Here is a 16,015-nt window from a genome sequence, read left to right as displayed (position 1 = left end):
TCAGAGCCACAAATAGGCTTCATGCTTATTTCGCATATTCAGAAGTGCTCCCCAAGACCTGTAAACACAGTTAATGTGTATATATATAATATATATATTTTTAATAAATAGCATTAATACTTTTATTTTGAAGTATGCAGCCGGAAGTGGAGTAGTCACTGCTGCTGACTTGGTACCTCCACTGACTTCCACTAACGGGACCTGTGCACAGTGCGGTCCTCCCTCCGTCCTGTGAGCCACCGTGTGAGGTAGTAGACGAACTTCAGCTCGAGTCTCATGTCATCGCTGGACTTGATGAAAAAAGAGTGTTTCGCATCTGGGACCCTGTCCTCGGCCTCTCTCAAGAGAAGATTCATTAAGAAGAGGAGGGTCGCTCCGAGGGCGCAGCGGGATGCGGGCAGCGACTGTCAGCTGTGCAGGTGAGACACACACACACACACACACACACACACACACAGAGGGTTTGGCCTGGCTGCAGTAAACTTTGATTTGTGTTAGTGTGAAGGTGTATTTCACACAGACACGCTCCTCATGTCAGGATGAGCACATCCTCTTTCACTGATATGACTTTTTGATGGCATGTTCAGGAGTGAAAACTGTCTTAAATATAACATACACGGCAGATGTATTTTTTACTTGGGGAATTATGCTCTTTAAAGGTGCACTATGTAATTTTAGAGAAGAAATTTAAATGAGAAGAAATAGACCTTCATTGACTGATATTTATGCATAAACAACTCTCTTTGTTTTCATGACTGAATAAACTGAATAAACAAACTGACCTTAAAGGACAACACAATTTCATCCTGTTTACTTTGTTTATATGTGGTGGACCCTGCCACCTTTCTAGCTTCAAACAGTGTTCTAGTCTTATTCAGTTATGGAAAAAATACATATTTCTGAATTTGTATTTTTGCTGATCATCAGTCATCTGATAAAATAATCATTACAGCTCTTATCTTTTTCATGTTTAGCCCTTGATGATAACTTATGTCGTCAGTGTGTGACTACACTGTTATTTTGCTGAAAGCAACAATGTCCTGTTCCCGTAGTAACAGAAACCGATAACCCACGTGTACAGGTTTGTCCAGCCTTGCAGACATAGAAGCATCTCTACTGTCTGTGTCTGTGTCCGTTTTTGTTAGATAGACAGATACTTTATTGATCCCGAGGGAAACTGATGAAACTGAAGTTGTATATCTGACTCTAAACTGATGACTCTGTATTCATTCATATAACCTTTGTGGTAGAACATGACTGAATATGCATTTGTACATGGCCTAATGAATAATTCAAAAGGATAACTGCAGCCTTCATTCAGTCTATGACTCTTCACTTCATTCAGACTGTCCAGATAGAAAAATGATAAGACCTTGGTTTGATGTGACTTTGGTCAAGACAAGATAGCTCAGAAGAGCTTTGCACTGGATTCTTTATGACTTTGTTTTCTTGGGCATAACCAGACTGCTAGATGATTGTTTGTCGAGCAAAAACGTCTGTAACATTGTTGCGGAGAGTCTTGCTTCCTGGCCAGGACTTTAATAAATACCTTAATTTTTAAGGTAACTGAGACTAATGAGAGTAAATATTCAGCAAAATAGAGACTTAGAAAAAGTACATAATGTATCCATCAAAAGGTTACATGTATTTATTTATTGTAACTTTCCAAAACCAGCAATGCAGTGATATGACCACTTAAAGACATTATATGTAACATTTCAACATTAAACGTCTAAAAACAGCTAGACCTTTGTTATATATTTTGTTGTGTCCTTACATTATCCCAAATGTTTCCACCAATGTTCAAACTCAGAGAAATCCACAAGTTTACTCAAGGTAACGGAGCGTTTCATTTGGTTGCCTGCCGCTATAACTTCCAGGAGAGAGTCAGAGAATGAGGAAGGAAGTCTAGGAATGACATGGTGGCTGTTTAATGGTGTGTTCACCAGCAAAGGGAATTATCGCCTTGTGTTGGGTGAGTTGACCGCAGGATCATTTGTGTTATTCACCCCGAACAGCCAGATTACTTTACCGTGTGTTAACTGTAAACTAACAAGCAACAGCATGCACCAAGAGGGTGCGTTTCTGTGTGTTTGAATTCAGGACACTCCGGTTCTCTCTCCACTTTCCCCCTCTCCTCTCTGTAATGTTACGTTCATAAAGTAAAGTACATTTCCCCTCCAGCTCCAGTCAGCAGTCAACATCACAGAACATAAACACCCGACAATGGAGGTCACCTCCGTTGATCACTGCTGCAGTCAGGTTGATAAACAGGAGTGAAGACAAATCCAGTCCTTAATTCAAAAAGTTAAAAAATAATCTGTGAGCTCTCCTCCTGTGGGTAAACTGCTCCTGGTCAGAGCAGAATCTGATGTGCATAATTTGCCAGATGTGAAGGTGAGAAAGTATGCAGTTTTGCCCTTAGATATGTTTGGATGACACTTTGTACTAGGTAGTTTGTTTGAAGCTTACCTTAAACCTAGTTCAATAATTCACCAGTTGTATTCCTGTTTTTCCAGGTGTTCCATATTTCTCCTGTCTGGCAGTAGTCGCACTGTTCGTCGGATTCTGACAGCCTGCCTCTTGTCTTTCCTGGCCCTGCTTGGCTCTGTATCTATTGACCTCAGCTCCAACTTTGACTTGTTGCACACTACAGAGGCCGCTTACGGTGAATTGACTTCATGCAAGACGATAGCAATCCTGAAACTCGTCAGTAAGCTTCAAAAGATGAGGCGTTTAATTTCCAAAGACATGGGCAATGAGACATTGGATGCAAGTCTTTCAGAAGTTGTGTTACCTGTGTTCGGTCATCTCTGTGGTGAAATGGTGGGTCACAGTAACGGCCATGGGGTTCCTTGCAGTATTGAGTTGGCTGGATTTTGCCAGGAGATGAGGCGGAGTGTTCAAGGACTTCTAAATGCTTCATTGGATACAAGTAGCAGTGAAAATGTCACCTGTGCTCACTCCCTGGCCATCGGAAGACTTCTTGACATCTGGGGAACAGTAGAAGATACTCTTGTCAAAGTTAAAAATAATTTTTACTGGAGAGATGTACTGTCTGCGAGACTTCTGGTTACATTCATAGAGCTCAACCACCAGTTGATGGACTTAGACCACATGGCAACTCTGACTGACTTCCAGCACAAGTGGACTTATATACTAAGCTACCTCGGGTTTGCCAGGGTTATGACAGAACGACTAAATGACTGCTGGTTCGAAAATGTAGATCTCAAGTTAAACTCAAGCCAGCATGTCAAACATTCTTATATTTTTGACACAAGTCTGTGGCAGATCTCTGGAGCAGGAACAGACCTTCTGTCTGGGTCACACACTGGAGTTCAAGCTCTGACGAACACTCAGCAGTGCTTGTTTGATCGTGCGGTTCCGGCTCTCAGGTTGGCGTCTCGATCTGTGTCTTCGGGGCTCAGCATGAGGGTTTGCCTGCTGGCCTTGGCCTGCCTCATCTACCCAGTGGTGATGTTCTCTTTCAAGCAGATGACTGAGTGGATACAAAACTATGCCCTGACCCTGAAGGAGAAGACGGAGGACCTGAAGCGCCAGAGGCAGCTGGCTGAGGATCTGCTGCACCAAATGCTGCCCAAGTCAGTTGCCAAGCAGCTCCGCAAGCAAAAACATGTCGAGGCCGAGAGCTACGAAAAGGTTAGTGTAATTTATGCTTATCACATTGTGGTTAAGTATGGCTCAAGTAGGTGTTCAGCTAGGACAGGTTATACAGTATACGCTCAAACCCTTTTTAGGGGTCCTTGGCGGTCCTGACTTTGAACCTTCTCCTAGGACTTATTTGTATGAACTTGGGGCTCAGTTGTCTGGACTTTGGGACATGACTTGAGACTTGTTAGTCTGGACTTGGGGATTGGTGGTCTTGACTTTGAAACATCACCTAGGACTTGTAGGTGTTGACTTTGGGACTTGACCTGGACCTGTAACTACTGACTAGGGACTTCTTGGTTTTGACTTGGTACTTGTTATTGTTACTGATAGCATTCAGCCATTAAACGCGTCCTTCCATCGCACTTTTACCAGTTCAGTCAAATCACAACACCACTGTTGTTCGAATCATCTGCCCCCTTAAGTGGTTGCCAGTCTGTGCTCTAGTTAAAGTTGCAAATGTTAGCTGTTGCTAACATTAGCTGGCAAATGTTAGCGTTGTTAATGCTAGCTAACATTAATGTTGCTAATGTTAACAAATTAACATTAGGGCAGTACAGTATGCTGGGCACATAATGAAGAACTCCAGTCTTGTGTTTTTTCCACAAACCAGCAACTATGAATGCTGTTGATGGACACAGACAGGGATACCATGTGTTACCAACAGCGTTATACTTTTGGCTCACAAACTTTGGTAGAAGCTGAAACCAATCATCAGCATTCTTACACAGATGTAACAAAGCAATCATTTTGGACCCACAATCTTTTTTAAATTATTGATTCACAATCATAATAATGTTTTTAAGGAAAAGAGATACTTGTATTGTGCACCTTTCTACATGCCCTGTAGATGTTTTATTTAAAAAAAAAAATGTGTCTACATAAAAATGTTTTCAATATAAAGTTTAACTCTGGATTTCATACCCAAGAAATTAAAATTTTCCATGACTAACAAGGCAATGGAAACCAAAGGGTATAAAAGTATTTTGCTTTAATGACTATGAGAGAAACTCCTGCAACAAGGCACAACAAAAAAACAACTGCAGCACACATTCAATACAAGTACAAGGTCTGAGGTTTGACAGGTAGAAACAGACACTGTGAAGACACATGAGACAATAAAGCGTCCTCACTACACTCCTCCCTGTTCACTTTTAATATTTAGACAAAAAAATTCAGAGCATATGATGTTGTGGGGTGCTGCTGCGAGAAGGCTGCCTCTGCAAGATCTGCAAACATAATGAATGAATTTGTGTGTTTGCTACCTTTGTTGCTATTGTCGTCATAATTGCCTATAATTGCCCTGTTCCATATTCATCAGGAGATAAAACAAGTTATACGAGTGAAAATTGCGTCTGGCTTATTGAAGAGGGTTGAAGCAGCTGTACCAAAAGCACAGGGGGGAGGGGGGAGGCCAGCACTGAATAGGATCTGGATCATTTTTACTCTCATTTTGCCACAGAATCTTCTTCTTCTTCTTCTTCTTCTTCTTCTTTCCCCAAACTGAATGGAAAAGTATAACATGACTTACTAAATCCTGAAGGATGCTGCCTGGTAAAGACCTCACTGATACTGCTGGTCTGCAGCAGCCAATGTAACTCCTGTAATGGGCTAACCATAGGTGAAATTATAGGTGTTCCCTGACAATAACTGAGCTGTACTAAATATATGCAGGCACACAGCTCTTGCATCACAAAAAACATTTATTATCAAAGATTTGGAGGGAGCTGTATGGTAAAGCTTGTTTGTTTATTCTATTGACGCTTTTGTCCCTTTACTTCTAGTTGCTTGTAATTAAATATAAGTTCAATAGAACATTAAATTCCTTTCTCAGCAGTATTTACACTCCGGGGTAGTATGACCACCTAGCTAAAGCTAATGCAGTCCAATAAAAGCCACAATAAATCCTCCCTTCATGAAAGTTATGATGTGGATGTACTTTGTAGTGCTGTGGAATTGTATTGCGTTATCTAGAAAAACATTTTTGTTATGAAGTCTACCCTCATAGTTATAATTGGGTGGACATAATAATAGAAACACTATTGAGAGATTGGGCGTTTGTTTTTTTTGTTTGTTTTTTAACACTTTGGTTAATTTCTCAGGGAATAATACATAGATCTTGATAAAAGAAAAACAGGCCTATTTAGGTGGCTGGTATCTATGAGTGAGTACAGTTTGACATGGATCCAAATGAAAATCTGGATCAAGCAGATTTAAACTTGTTTCATAGGGTAGTTTTTTCAGCTGCTAAATGGAAACAAATTGGATATTGGATTAGGATTGACTGAATAAAAGGGGACTGTTGGGCCCTGGTGGAGGTATGCACTCTACAGAGTTCCATTCTGGTTGAAAGAACTTAGTTTTGATTAAGATAGTTAAACTGGATACAGGGTGTATGTTTGACCAGTTTTCTCTCGTCCAACCAATCACTTACTATAATCAGTTTGGTTCCAGGTGACCATTTTTTTCTCGGACATCGTTGGCTTCACCTCCATCTCTGCGTCCTGTACTCCTCTGCAAGTGGTGGAGATGCTCAACAACCTCTACATGTGTTTTGACACACGCATCGACTCCTATGACGTCTACAAGGTAAAACTAAAATGAAACACACACACACACACACACACACACACACACTCACACTGCATTTGCATCCATATTTGAAAAAAACTGTTGGAATGTGGGAAACAGTAAACTCCTCAAAACATCTGTAAACTATCTGAATTCACTGAAATCACTCAACAAAATCACACACACTTAGGCTATTCTATGTGATCTCCTTTTGATAACTAATGAAATATTGTTTTCACTTGCAATCACCTAGCCTCCCCTGAAACTGTTGGATCCGCCCTGGGTGCTCGCCCTCCACTTTGAATACCTCTGGTTTAAGTGTAACACAAAATGTGCTGTGATCAGATTAAGAGCAGTATATACAGTAGTTGGGTAACGCACACACATTTTTTATTCAAGTGTAAACCAAGCAGAAATAATGTCCTGCTCAGTCCCATGTTAAACTATGTTTTAGTTGCTGTATGTGTCCCTGCAGTATCAGTGCAGCAGAGATAGAGCATGTGACCAGCCTGTCTCTGAGACTGCTGATTGGTCTGATAAGATGCAGCTGAGCCTCTCTGGTTCTCCACCTGCATTCAGCTCTGAAATCACACCTCTCTGCCACAGTGAAGAACTACATCGATTGTTACATTCAGTACACATTAACATAACTGGCAGTCTGTTAAATGTGTTGAGGGTTTTCTGCAGTCTGAAGTATCTGGTCATTGTCAGAGGAGAGAAAATGGTTCAGTTTGTTGGGTGAGACATACAGCTGAGACGTAAGCCCTGTTGGTTTATCTAACTATACTTATTGGCTGCTTGCAGTGCATGGCGGCTACGTTGCTGAGCATGTTTGTGTTCACATAGGGAGCATTGCTGCTGCACAGTGGCTCCTATCTGTGTACATTGAGTTTGTCTTTGATAATTATCAATTTGTTAAAATCACTGTTGCCAAGATAATCCATCCACCTGACAGGTGTGGCCTATCAAGATGCTGATTAAACAGCATGATTAGTGCACAGGTGTGTGTTGGACTGGTCACAATTAAAGGCCTCACTAGAACGTGCAGTTTTATCGAAGAACATTATGAAACCAATGTGAAAGTGTGTATTTGGCCTGACACTGTGTGATTTGAAACGGTTGCTTGTTTTTGTGTGTGAAGGAAGACGAGCAGCCACTTTGTAGAAGCTAATCAGGATCCAATGAACAAATAAAGAGCAAAGCTTTAGTTATACCTGTGCTTCTCAATCCATCCATCATACCCGCTTATCTTTTAGTGGGTCGTGGGGGAGCTGGAGCCGATCCCAGCTGACATTGGGTGAGAAGTGTGGTACGCCCTGGACAGGTTGCCAGTTCATCACACCATTCACACTGGCAAGCAACTTAGAGTCACCAGTTAACCTAACTTGCCTGTCTTTTGACTGATGGAGGGAGCAGGAGTACCTTAAAGATTAAAAAAATGGTCCATCGGGTTTGAACCCAGAACCTTTTTCCTGTGAGGTCTAACCACTGTACTTCTTTCAGTGAGAAGTCCAAATTTTACTCCAGTGCTACAAATTATATTTGCCAATTATGAAAGTGCACTCTCTTTAGCCATTTCTTCTTCTCATTATACGAATGTATTTCTTTGCAATGTACCTGTACATTTATTACAATACTTTGCTTGAATAACATTTTTTAAAGGGTACTTGCTCCATAATAATGAACATGCTGAAAGAAAGCAATAACATTTGTCCAAGGAATTATTACCCCTGAGTCAAATTAGTTTGACTTTTTACCCAGCTGCACGCGGTGAAACATCACAATGTAGGAATGCCCTGTATGAATTAGCTTGAGACTAATTAGCTTGAATTAGCTTCCAGTAAGATGTTTATATAGAAGTGCTATATAGAATATTGACATTTATCTTCACTCAGACAACAATGTTAACCCTTTCTGGTTTTCTCTTAAACTTGAAAAACATCAAATCGGCTCTATAAAAACACTATTAATCTTAATAGTTTTTCACCGGTCATGCCATCATGAAAGTCATTCCCTGATTGCTCCATGTATCTTCATGGAATAATTCAGATGTCAGAATTGAATTTCTTCTTTTCTTTTACAAATTGTTACCACACTGTCAAACCAGGTGGAGACGATTGGGGATGCCTACATGGTAGTGAGCGGCCTGCCTGAGAGGAACGGGGACAGACATGCTGACGAGATCGCCAAGATGGCTCTGGATCTGGTGGCGGCCGTCAGACAGGTCTCCATCCCTCACATGCCCAACCAGAGGCTGCAGCTCCGAGCCGGCATCCACACAGGTGAGAGGAGCCAAAACTAGCAAACTAACCTCTAGATTTACATTAAATTTGTGATGGATATTAAAGGTTCATTTAAATTCTGCATACTCAGTGAGCTTTCATCTTGTTCCACTGCAGCATAAATTATGATAAAATTTGCCACATGTCACATAATCCATTGGGCACCATCGGCCCAACTTTTAAAAACACAAGTGAACACAGACTGTGTTGTTGTTTCCAAGCCACCCGATATTTTGGTTCATGTATGTGCAGCAGCACAAAGGGCTGCATAAAGTGGATATAGATCAGAGGGTGTCCTGGTTAATAAATACATTCTCGGCCAATCACATCACTGGTCTCATAGCTTTGAAACAGCTCAGCCAATCAGGGCGACACATGAAGACAGCAGCTCAACAAATGGAAAGATGCTTCTCAGAAATGATACAGAGCAGCATGATGTGAACACACAGCATCATCGCATCCCTTAGGTCCCCACTCCAGTCTCCAGAACATCAAATCATAATCAATACTAACATGCTAAAGTAAGATAGCAACAATGATAAACATTACATAAATGCTAAACAGCAGCATGTTAGCATTGTCATTGTGAACAGTCAGCATGCTGATGTTGTGAGCTGTCTACAGTTGCAGCTCCGTGGGTCTTTTAAATTCAATATGAATATCTATTTGAATCCTTTACTGATAAGGCTATCAAAGTGACACAACAGTCCGTATGGTGTTCTTTTTCTGCAGCCCTGTTGCATTGTGGAATGTACTGAACGTTTGATCTCCTTCTCTATAGGTCCATGTGTGGCAGGAATCGTGGGCTACAAGATGCCAAGATACTGTCTGTTTGGAGATACTGTCAACACGGCCTCCAGAATGGAGTCCACCAGCCTGCGTATGTATAAATACACACACACGATAAACAACACACACATCTACAGACCACACAGAAAGACAGTTATAGTGGAATCTAGATATACAAAGGTACAATATGTAAGAACTGACCACCTTCATACATACTTTTTTGGGAGGGCACACAATCCAACCACCCTTTGTTAAGCATATTTGAGTATCAAGATAAGAACTATATAAGCCTAATTTATTATTGGTGTGTTACATATAGGCGACAGCAACAGAAAGACAATAGTGCCAAACTTGCTATAATGCCAAAATGCATAAAATTAGTTTCTGACACTTCGTACTATATAAGGCACACTGTTAAAGCACACTGACAACCATAAGGTTTCTTAAGTGACATATCAATTTGTTGAGGCCTATATGATACAGTGAGGCTTTTGAACTATTTAGTGGTTGTACAAAATGAATTTATTACTAAAACAAACATTAGAATTAAGATTTATTTCTTAAAATCATTCATATTTTATTGAATCACTTACAATATTTTTATATACACAAGAAATATTTTTATTGGACCTATTTTAGACTCAATGTAGTTACATTTTCAGCCACTAGGGGGGTGTGGGGGGGTAATGCTCCCTCCCGCCTCCCCGCAAACTCCGCCTACGGCCACCTGTCAAATTCACAATCCAAACAGGTAGGAGCACATATCACCAGATTAACAGCTAACTGTAAATACAATTAGCTAGTTGGCTTAGTTAGCCATGCAGCTAGCGGTCGACAGTGGCTTCGACCAGGACGTCCGACTCTTGGAACCAGAAAAATGAGGCAGGTTAAGGTGGGGACAGGAGAGGCATGAAGTACGAGAGGCTGGACATCAATCATCGCCCAACTCCGGAGGTCAGGGCTGCTCTGTCAGACTATCGCCTCTTTAGATACAAAGTGGTATTCTGAGAAAGGTTGGGAAAACAGGGATGCTACTGACATCCACGCCTAGCTTGAGTTTGGCCAAACCTGTTTTACAGTGTGTGTTTTTCTTTGTTTGTTAGCACAGAAAATCCATGCCAGTTCAGAAACCTACTTGGCTCTGATCAGAGACAACGCCTACGAGCTGCAGCTTCGTGGAGAGATTGAGGTGAAGGTAAACAAGCCATGCTGTGCAATTCATTTTCTGTGTAGTAGTGAGTAAATCTTACCTTTAGGTTTGTTGTGACATTGTGCAGGCCGTTTACTATTTGAATGTCATTTTAAAGTTTGATAGGCACCTTTTATACACCTTTTTTGTTTTATATAAATGGTAAATTAAAATAAGCTCAACAGTTGGATGAAAATATACAGCTATGCAATAATAGACTCAAGCATAAATCAATCAATCAATCGAGCTTTATTGTCATTTAGCTGTATCTACAAAAGTAGTGCAGCAAAAATGAGATTGCGTTTCCCCGGGATCCTATAACACGAACACAATAAATACACACAATATATTACTATAATAATTTAAAACTAAAACTATGACTAAGGCTTATGAAGTGCAGTAGTGCGCATGCTCCAGATCAGCAGTTCAGCAATCTAACAGCTTGTGGAAGGAAGCTGTTGATTAGTCTGTTTGTTCGGCCTTTTAGATCAGCTCAGACTGAATGTAAAACCTTTAAGTCCAGTCACAGTTGTTACAGTTTGTCATTTTTTGCCCAAGGACAGTAAATTCATATTTAGAAAGCAAAGTTCACAAAATCAGCATATAAAGACAAAACTATCTGGATGGCTTACTCATAGTTCTGTTATTTTTTGTAATTTTGGTTAAAAAAAGAGCCTGTAAGTTAGATTTCCCATTAACAGTTAATCACCCTGAAGGTTTGGTAAGTGTCACTTTTCCTCAAGTCTTTCCTTCTCCTGCCAGGGCAAAGGCAAAATGAACACGTACTGGCTGGTTGGCCATAAGAACTACAGCGTGCAGAATGACAGTCTGGTTTGCCACTGGAATCCCAACATGGCCAGAAAGAAGAAGACAGCGGTGGGCAGTGAAGTCTCTGTGGGCAATGTGAGTTGAACTGGTTTAGTTTTTCCATTCAAGGGGATCTATTGCCTGTTTGTCCCTGTCCTGTATTATCCTCCATATTTTAGAGTTCTGGCTTTTGTTTGTTTGTCTGTAAACACAGTTATTTGCAACTCATTGCATTGTGATTTTCTTTACGTTTTACACAGCTTATTTGGAATCAGGGTTGTACTTTTGTACTGTACTTTTATGTGAAGACTTTGGTCCACTGTGCCTTTGCTGTTTCACTACAGATATCCTTGTAATTGTTTGGCTTGACACATCCATGTCATTATGTAAATTCTCAATTTTCATAGTTTCATCTTCATGTGTTGTCTGCTGGATTTGTAGAAATATTATATGTTTCAATCATTATTATTATGCAGAACAAACAACAATGTTTTAGATGAGATGAGAATTTTGGCGATGTCACGTTGGCCTCTCGCATTAGCTGGAGATCAGACTCACAGCATGAATGACTGAAACCACAGTGGATTGTAACCTAGTGTGTCATGTGTATTCACTCAGTTTGGTTTTGTACACTACTTTAAAACCCACCTGTGGATGCTGACGTTAACTGTAGGACCGGCATGCTTAACCTACTGTGGCAGAGACATGACAGCAGATCATAAACAGAGCAGAATGGGTCAGTAGCAGGGCATGTTATTTAGCATGGCTAAATGCTACAGAGGGAACTCAACGAACATTTCTCTGTGTGGCACGATGTTTCACTTGTGATCACTCGGTTTGGTCTTGTGCTCCAGTTTAAAAGACACAGTAATGATCTGCTCATGTCCTGGTTGTTTACTGTTATTCTCAATCTGTCAATGAGGACTAACGATCACTAAAGAATCACTTTCGGCAAACTGATCAGCAGGGGTTCCCAACAGGTCACAGTCACGGACCATGGAGTGACACTCCCACACCATTGGATTTCATCTGAATGTACCCTAAGGGCATGACAAACTAAACTGACATGAAAGAATTAGCTGCGACAAAGGCCGACTGTTGTCTCATGTCTCCTGGGTCTTGGCCAAAAGGTTGCACCTAAACACACTGCCAAGACTACAGCTGGCGGCCAACAAGTTTGTGCGTTCTGTGCCTGTGTGGAAGGAAATACCTCTCTGCCAATATACAAACCGTTATTATGATAAAGCAGCATTTTTTGACACCACTCTTGATAACATAGCTGATTCTAATGAAGAATACATCTGATAAAATTTGCGAATACCACTGGTGAAAAGGCAGAGGTGAAAAATAAAGGAGAGACAACGCTAAATGGGTGAAATCACAGATACTACACTGTCTATCTGTTTCTCTTCTGGAGCAGTAATCCACTTACCTGCAGAGCAAAATGAACAGCCAATCAATTTGATGAGCCGCCGTCAATTCTACATGCTCAGTCGGCCAAAAAAAACCAGACAAAGGGCCGTCCAGCGCCAACGGTGGTTGGCACACAGCTCAACTAAAGCCACAGATGCTCATTGACGGCTGGTGATAGCACTGACACCAGTTGGCCTGGTGTCTCAGGGCTTTTAATGCCACCACAGCAGTGATTGCAAGTTAAGGTGATGGAAAGACTTGGCTGTCAAGTAAGCTTGTTTGCTAGCTTATGGCCCTAAGATGCTCTAAGAATTTGTGCCAAAATTATTTTTATCACTTCAATTTTCAATTTTGCCTCTCAAAACCAGTATACACTGCGATGACCAGTGTTAAAGAAATGTGATGATATCTTCAGTCAGGGCTCCCAAACAATGATCTTACATCACACTGTGAGAAAGGTTTAAAAAATGGTCACGGTCTTGTGACAAAATATAGCCTGACACTGACACTATCAGAAATTTTGGTGCAACATATAATAACAAACCAATAGGAATGCAGCATTAGCTTCACTGTTCATTGCTAATGCGTTGCAGATGGATGGTGCGTGCACACTGATGGCATTTTATTCTTGGCTTGTGTCATGGCTTATGATTCAGTAGGTGTTATCATCATACAGTCTACCTACATCAATTTAAAGTTGTACCCGAGTTCACTTGGTCAATGTTGCGCAGTGTGACTTGCAATAAACTGCTGAATCTCACAACAATCTCACAGAGCCATAAGTTAACTTGCGTTCTGAACAACTGTGGTTAGATGTGGTTGGATGGCTCCACCCACTGACACATCCTGCCCTCCGCCCAGCCTTTAACAACATTTCCCAACAGCAAAATTTAACTTGTGTACCTTCAATTTTTGTGTTTCAATAGACTTATTATATGAAAGTCTGAGAAAGTTAAAGTTATCTATATCTATATCTATATATAATGAATGTACCTCACACATGTGTTCTCTGTGCTAGTCATCAGTGACGGTCCAGAGCCTCAGTGAGAACGCCACCACCCCGGTCTCCCTGCCCTCCTCAGTGTTGAACCAAACCCCACAGTGAACTCCGACAGACGAGCCTGTCCTAGGTGTGGCAGGTCACATGGAGCCCTACGGCAGCTGTGATTGGGCAGCTGCATGGAGGAGATGAGAGGCCTCTACCCTGCATGCATAGCAGATGCGGTGGCCACAAACATGACCTGCTGCCTGGCTCCAGCCGCCACATGTAATCGGCTCAGGGCTTCAGTTACCATGGGAACACCAGAGGCTCGTTTGTAGTAGATAGTGTAATAACTTGTCACATTAAAGGAATAGTCCAGCTCATGTGCTTATTTGCTCTCTGAATTGTGAAACCTTTGAGTTAGTTTTAAAAAAGAAAGTCGATCCAATACCTTCACTTTTATTTTACAGTTGTAGTGTTTTTTCTGTGGTGCGTATGTATTTATGTATGTATGTATATTTTTGTTTCCTGTTCGTCGTTGTGAAGCACTGTATCTTAAAAATTCCTAACAAATAAAGTTCACTACATTACTCCTTGTTCCTTATTTGATATATTGTGACTTATCTTGAATGTTGCAATTGTTCTTATTTTACAGCTTAATGCAGGACCTATACAGTCTCTACATTTATTTATTTATTTATTTATTCAGATCTCCATTAGCCACCACCGAGGTAGAAGCTACTCTTCCTGGGGTCCACGCAAGTAAAAATATTACGTCATAATATAAAACAATTAAAAAGCACAAGGGAACAAAACAAACTATAAAAAGTATTAATTCACAACATTAAAGCTACTAATGACAACAGTGACAGCAGCACCCACATTATATCTGTAGTCATTAAAACATTTGATAAAGTTTGGAAAGCACAGTGAAATTGTTTTGATCATATAGTCAGATATTACGGATCAAAACCTGTCCTGTTTGGAGAGGGGCTGGTGTTCTGTTTTCAAACTCCTCTTTTCAAACAGTGTTGCTGTTTAGATGTGTAATGTCTGATGGTAAACTATGAGTAAATAAGCTCTCGTTGCATGCCTTGTATTAAAGCTCAGACCATCAGTACTATATGAAAGTTGATGGTACAGAACATTTGGGATTTTAAACAATGAAATATTTCTTATAAAACAGAGCAGAGAAAACCCACCACAATCTGATGGTGTTAGGTCTTTTGTTACCGTGAGATGTGCAGCTCTCCTCTGGATTAACTAATATTAATATAATAAGTCTTTATTTGACACAGTTGAATCTCATCTCAAGTACTCTGCTGGGAAACCTTGAGTCCTGGTATTCATTTCAAACATTTTATAATAATATTAATCATAATGATCATATATTTATTTCTATAGCACTTATCAAAACCAGCCTTACAAAGTGCCTCACAACAAACAAAATACACAGTAATAAGAGCCAAGATGTCAAGAATAAAGTCCAGTGTATTTAAAAGGATAAAATAATCCTAAAAATGTAAACACCTTAGAAAAGCCTTCTGATAAAAAAAAGTCTTTAAAAGTGATTTAATGGAAGAGACTGATGCATTCAGCTGTGGTTCCTCAGGCAGGTTGTTCCCTAACAGGAGCTCTAACAGCAGGTAGTGGTCCCCTCCCAGTTCCTGAGGATCTTTGGCTGCACACTGGTTGGTAAGGGGACAGCAGACAGCAGTACTGATATATTTTATTCATATGTATACATATATATGATATACACCGATCAGGCATAACATTATGACCACCTGCCTAACATTGTGAAGGTTCCCCTTGTGCAGCCAAAACAGCTTTGACCTGTGAAGACATGGACTTAAGACCTCTGAGGGCGTTTTATAGTGGATCCTCTGGGTCCTGTATGTTGGGGCCTCCATGGATCAGACCTGCTCCAGCACGTCTTACAGATGCTTGATCAGATTGGGATCTGGGCATTTGGAGGCCCGGTCAACACCTTGGGCCCTTTATTGTGTTCCTCGAGCTGTTCTTGAGCAGTGTTTGCAGTGTGTCAGGGCACATTGTCCTGCTGGGGGGCCACTGCCATCGGGTAGTGTTGTTGTGATGAGGGGTATGGATGGGTATGGATGTATGGATGGGTGGTGCGTGTCAAGTGGCATTCACATGAAACCAGCACCAAAGGTTTCCCAGCAGAACATCGCATTTCGATGAGATGATCAATGTTATTCACGTCACCTGTCAGCGGTTTTAATGTTGTGGCTGTTGTTCTCCACTTGTTTTGGAAGAAGTCTGTGGACACATGCTGCCCTCTGGTGGTTT

The 16,015-nt window shown here is 40.9% G+C and overlaps 1 protein-coding gene across 2 annotated transcripts; it reads left to right on the top strand.

Annotated features, from left to right (window-relative positions):
• Nucleotides 1–239: 239 nt before the first annotated feature.
• LOC311265010 (uncharacterized protein) lies at nucleotides 240–14,292 on the top strand. 2 transcript variants are annotated; one of them, XM_084366291.1, is made up of 8 exons: nucleotides 240–419; nucleotides 2,520–3,660; nucleotides 6,124–6,258; nucleotides 8,348–8,522; nucleotides 9,304–9,402; nucleotides 10,415–10,506; nucleotides 11,263–11,403; nucleotides 13,739–14,292. In XM_084366291.1, exons 1-8 carry the CDS (start codon nucleotides 277–279, stop codon nucleotides 13,823–13,825), a joined length of 2,013 nt encoding a protein of 670 aa, XP_084222417.1. In that variant the 5' UTR covers nucleotides 240–276; the 3' UTR covers nucleotides 13,826–14,292. The 2 variants fall into 2 exon arrangements, with proteins under 2 accessions (XP_084222417.1, XP_084222418.1); XM_084366292.1 differs by lacking the exon at nucleotides 13,739–14,292 and having other exon boundaries at nucleotides 10,420–10,506; nucleotides 11,263–11,350.
• The last annotated feature ends 1,723 nt before the right edge of the window (nucleotides 14,293–16,015 follow it).

This window comes from Pagrus pagrus (assembly GCF_965226575.1).
Source record: "Pagrus pagrus genome assembly, chromosome: 11".
NCBI classification, from domain to species: Eukaryota; Metazoa; Chordata; class Actinopteri; order Spariformes; family Sparidae; genus Pagrus; species Pagrus pagrus.
The sequence above is the reverse complement of the archived record's forward strand: the minus strand, read 5'-3'. Positions and strand labels throughout refer to the sequence as shown.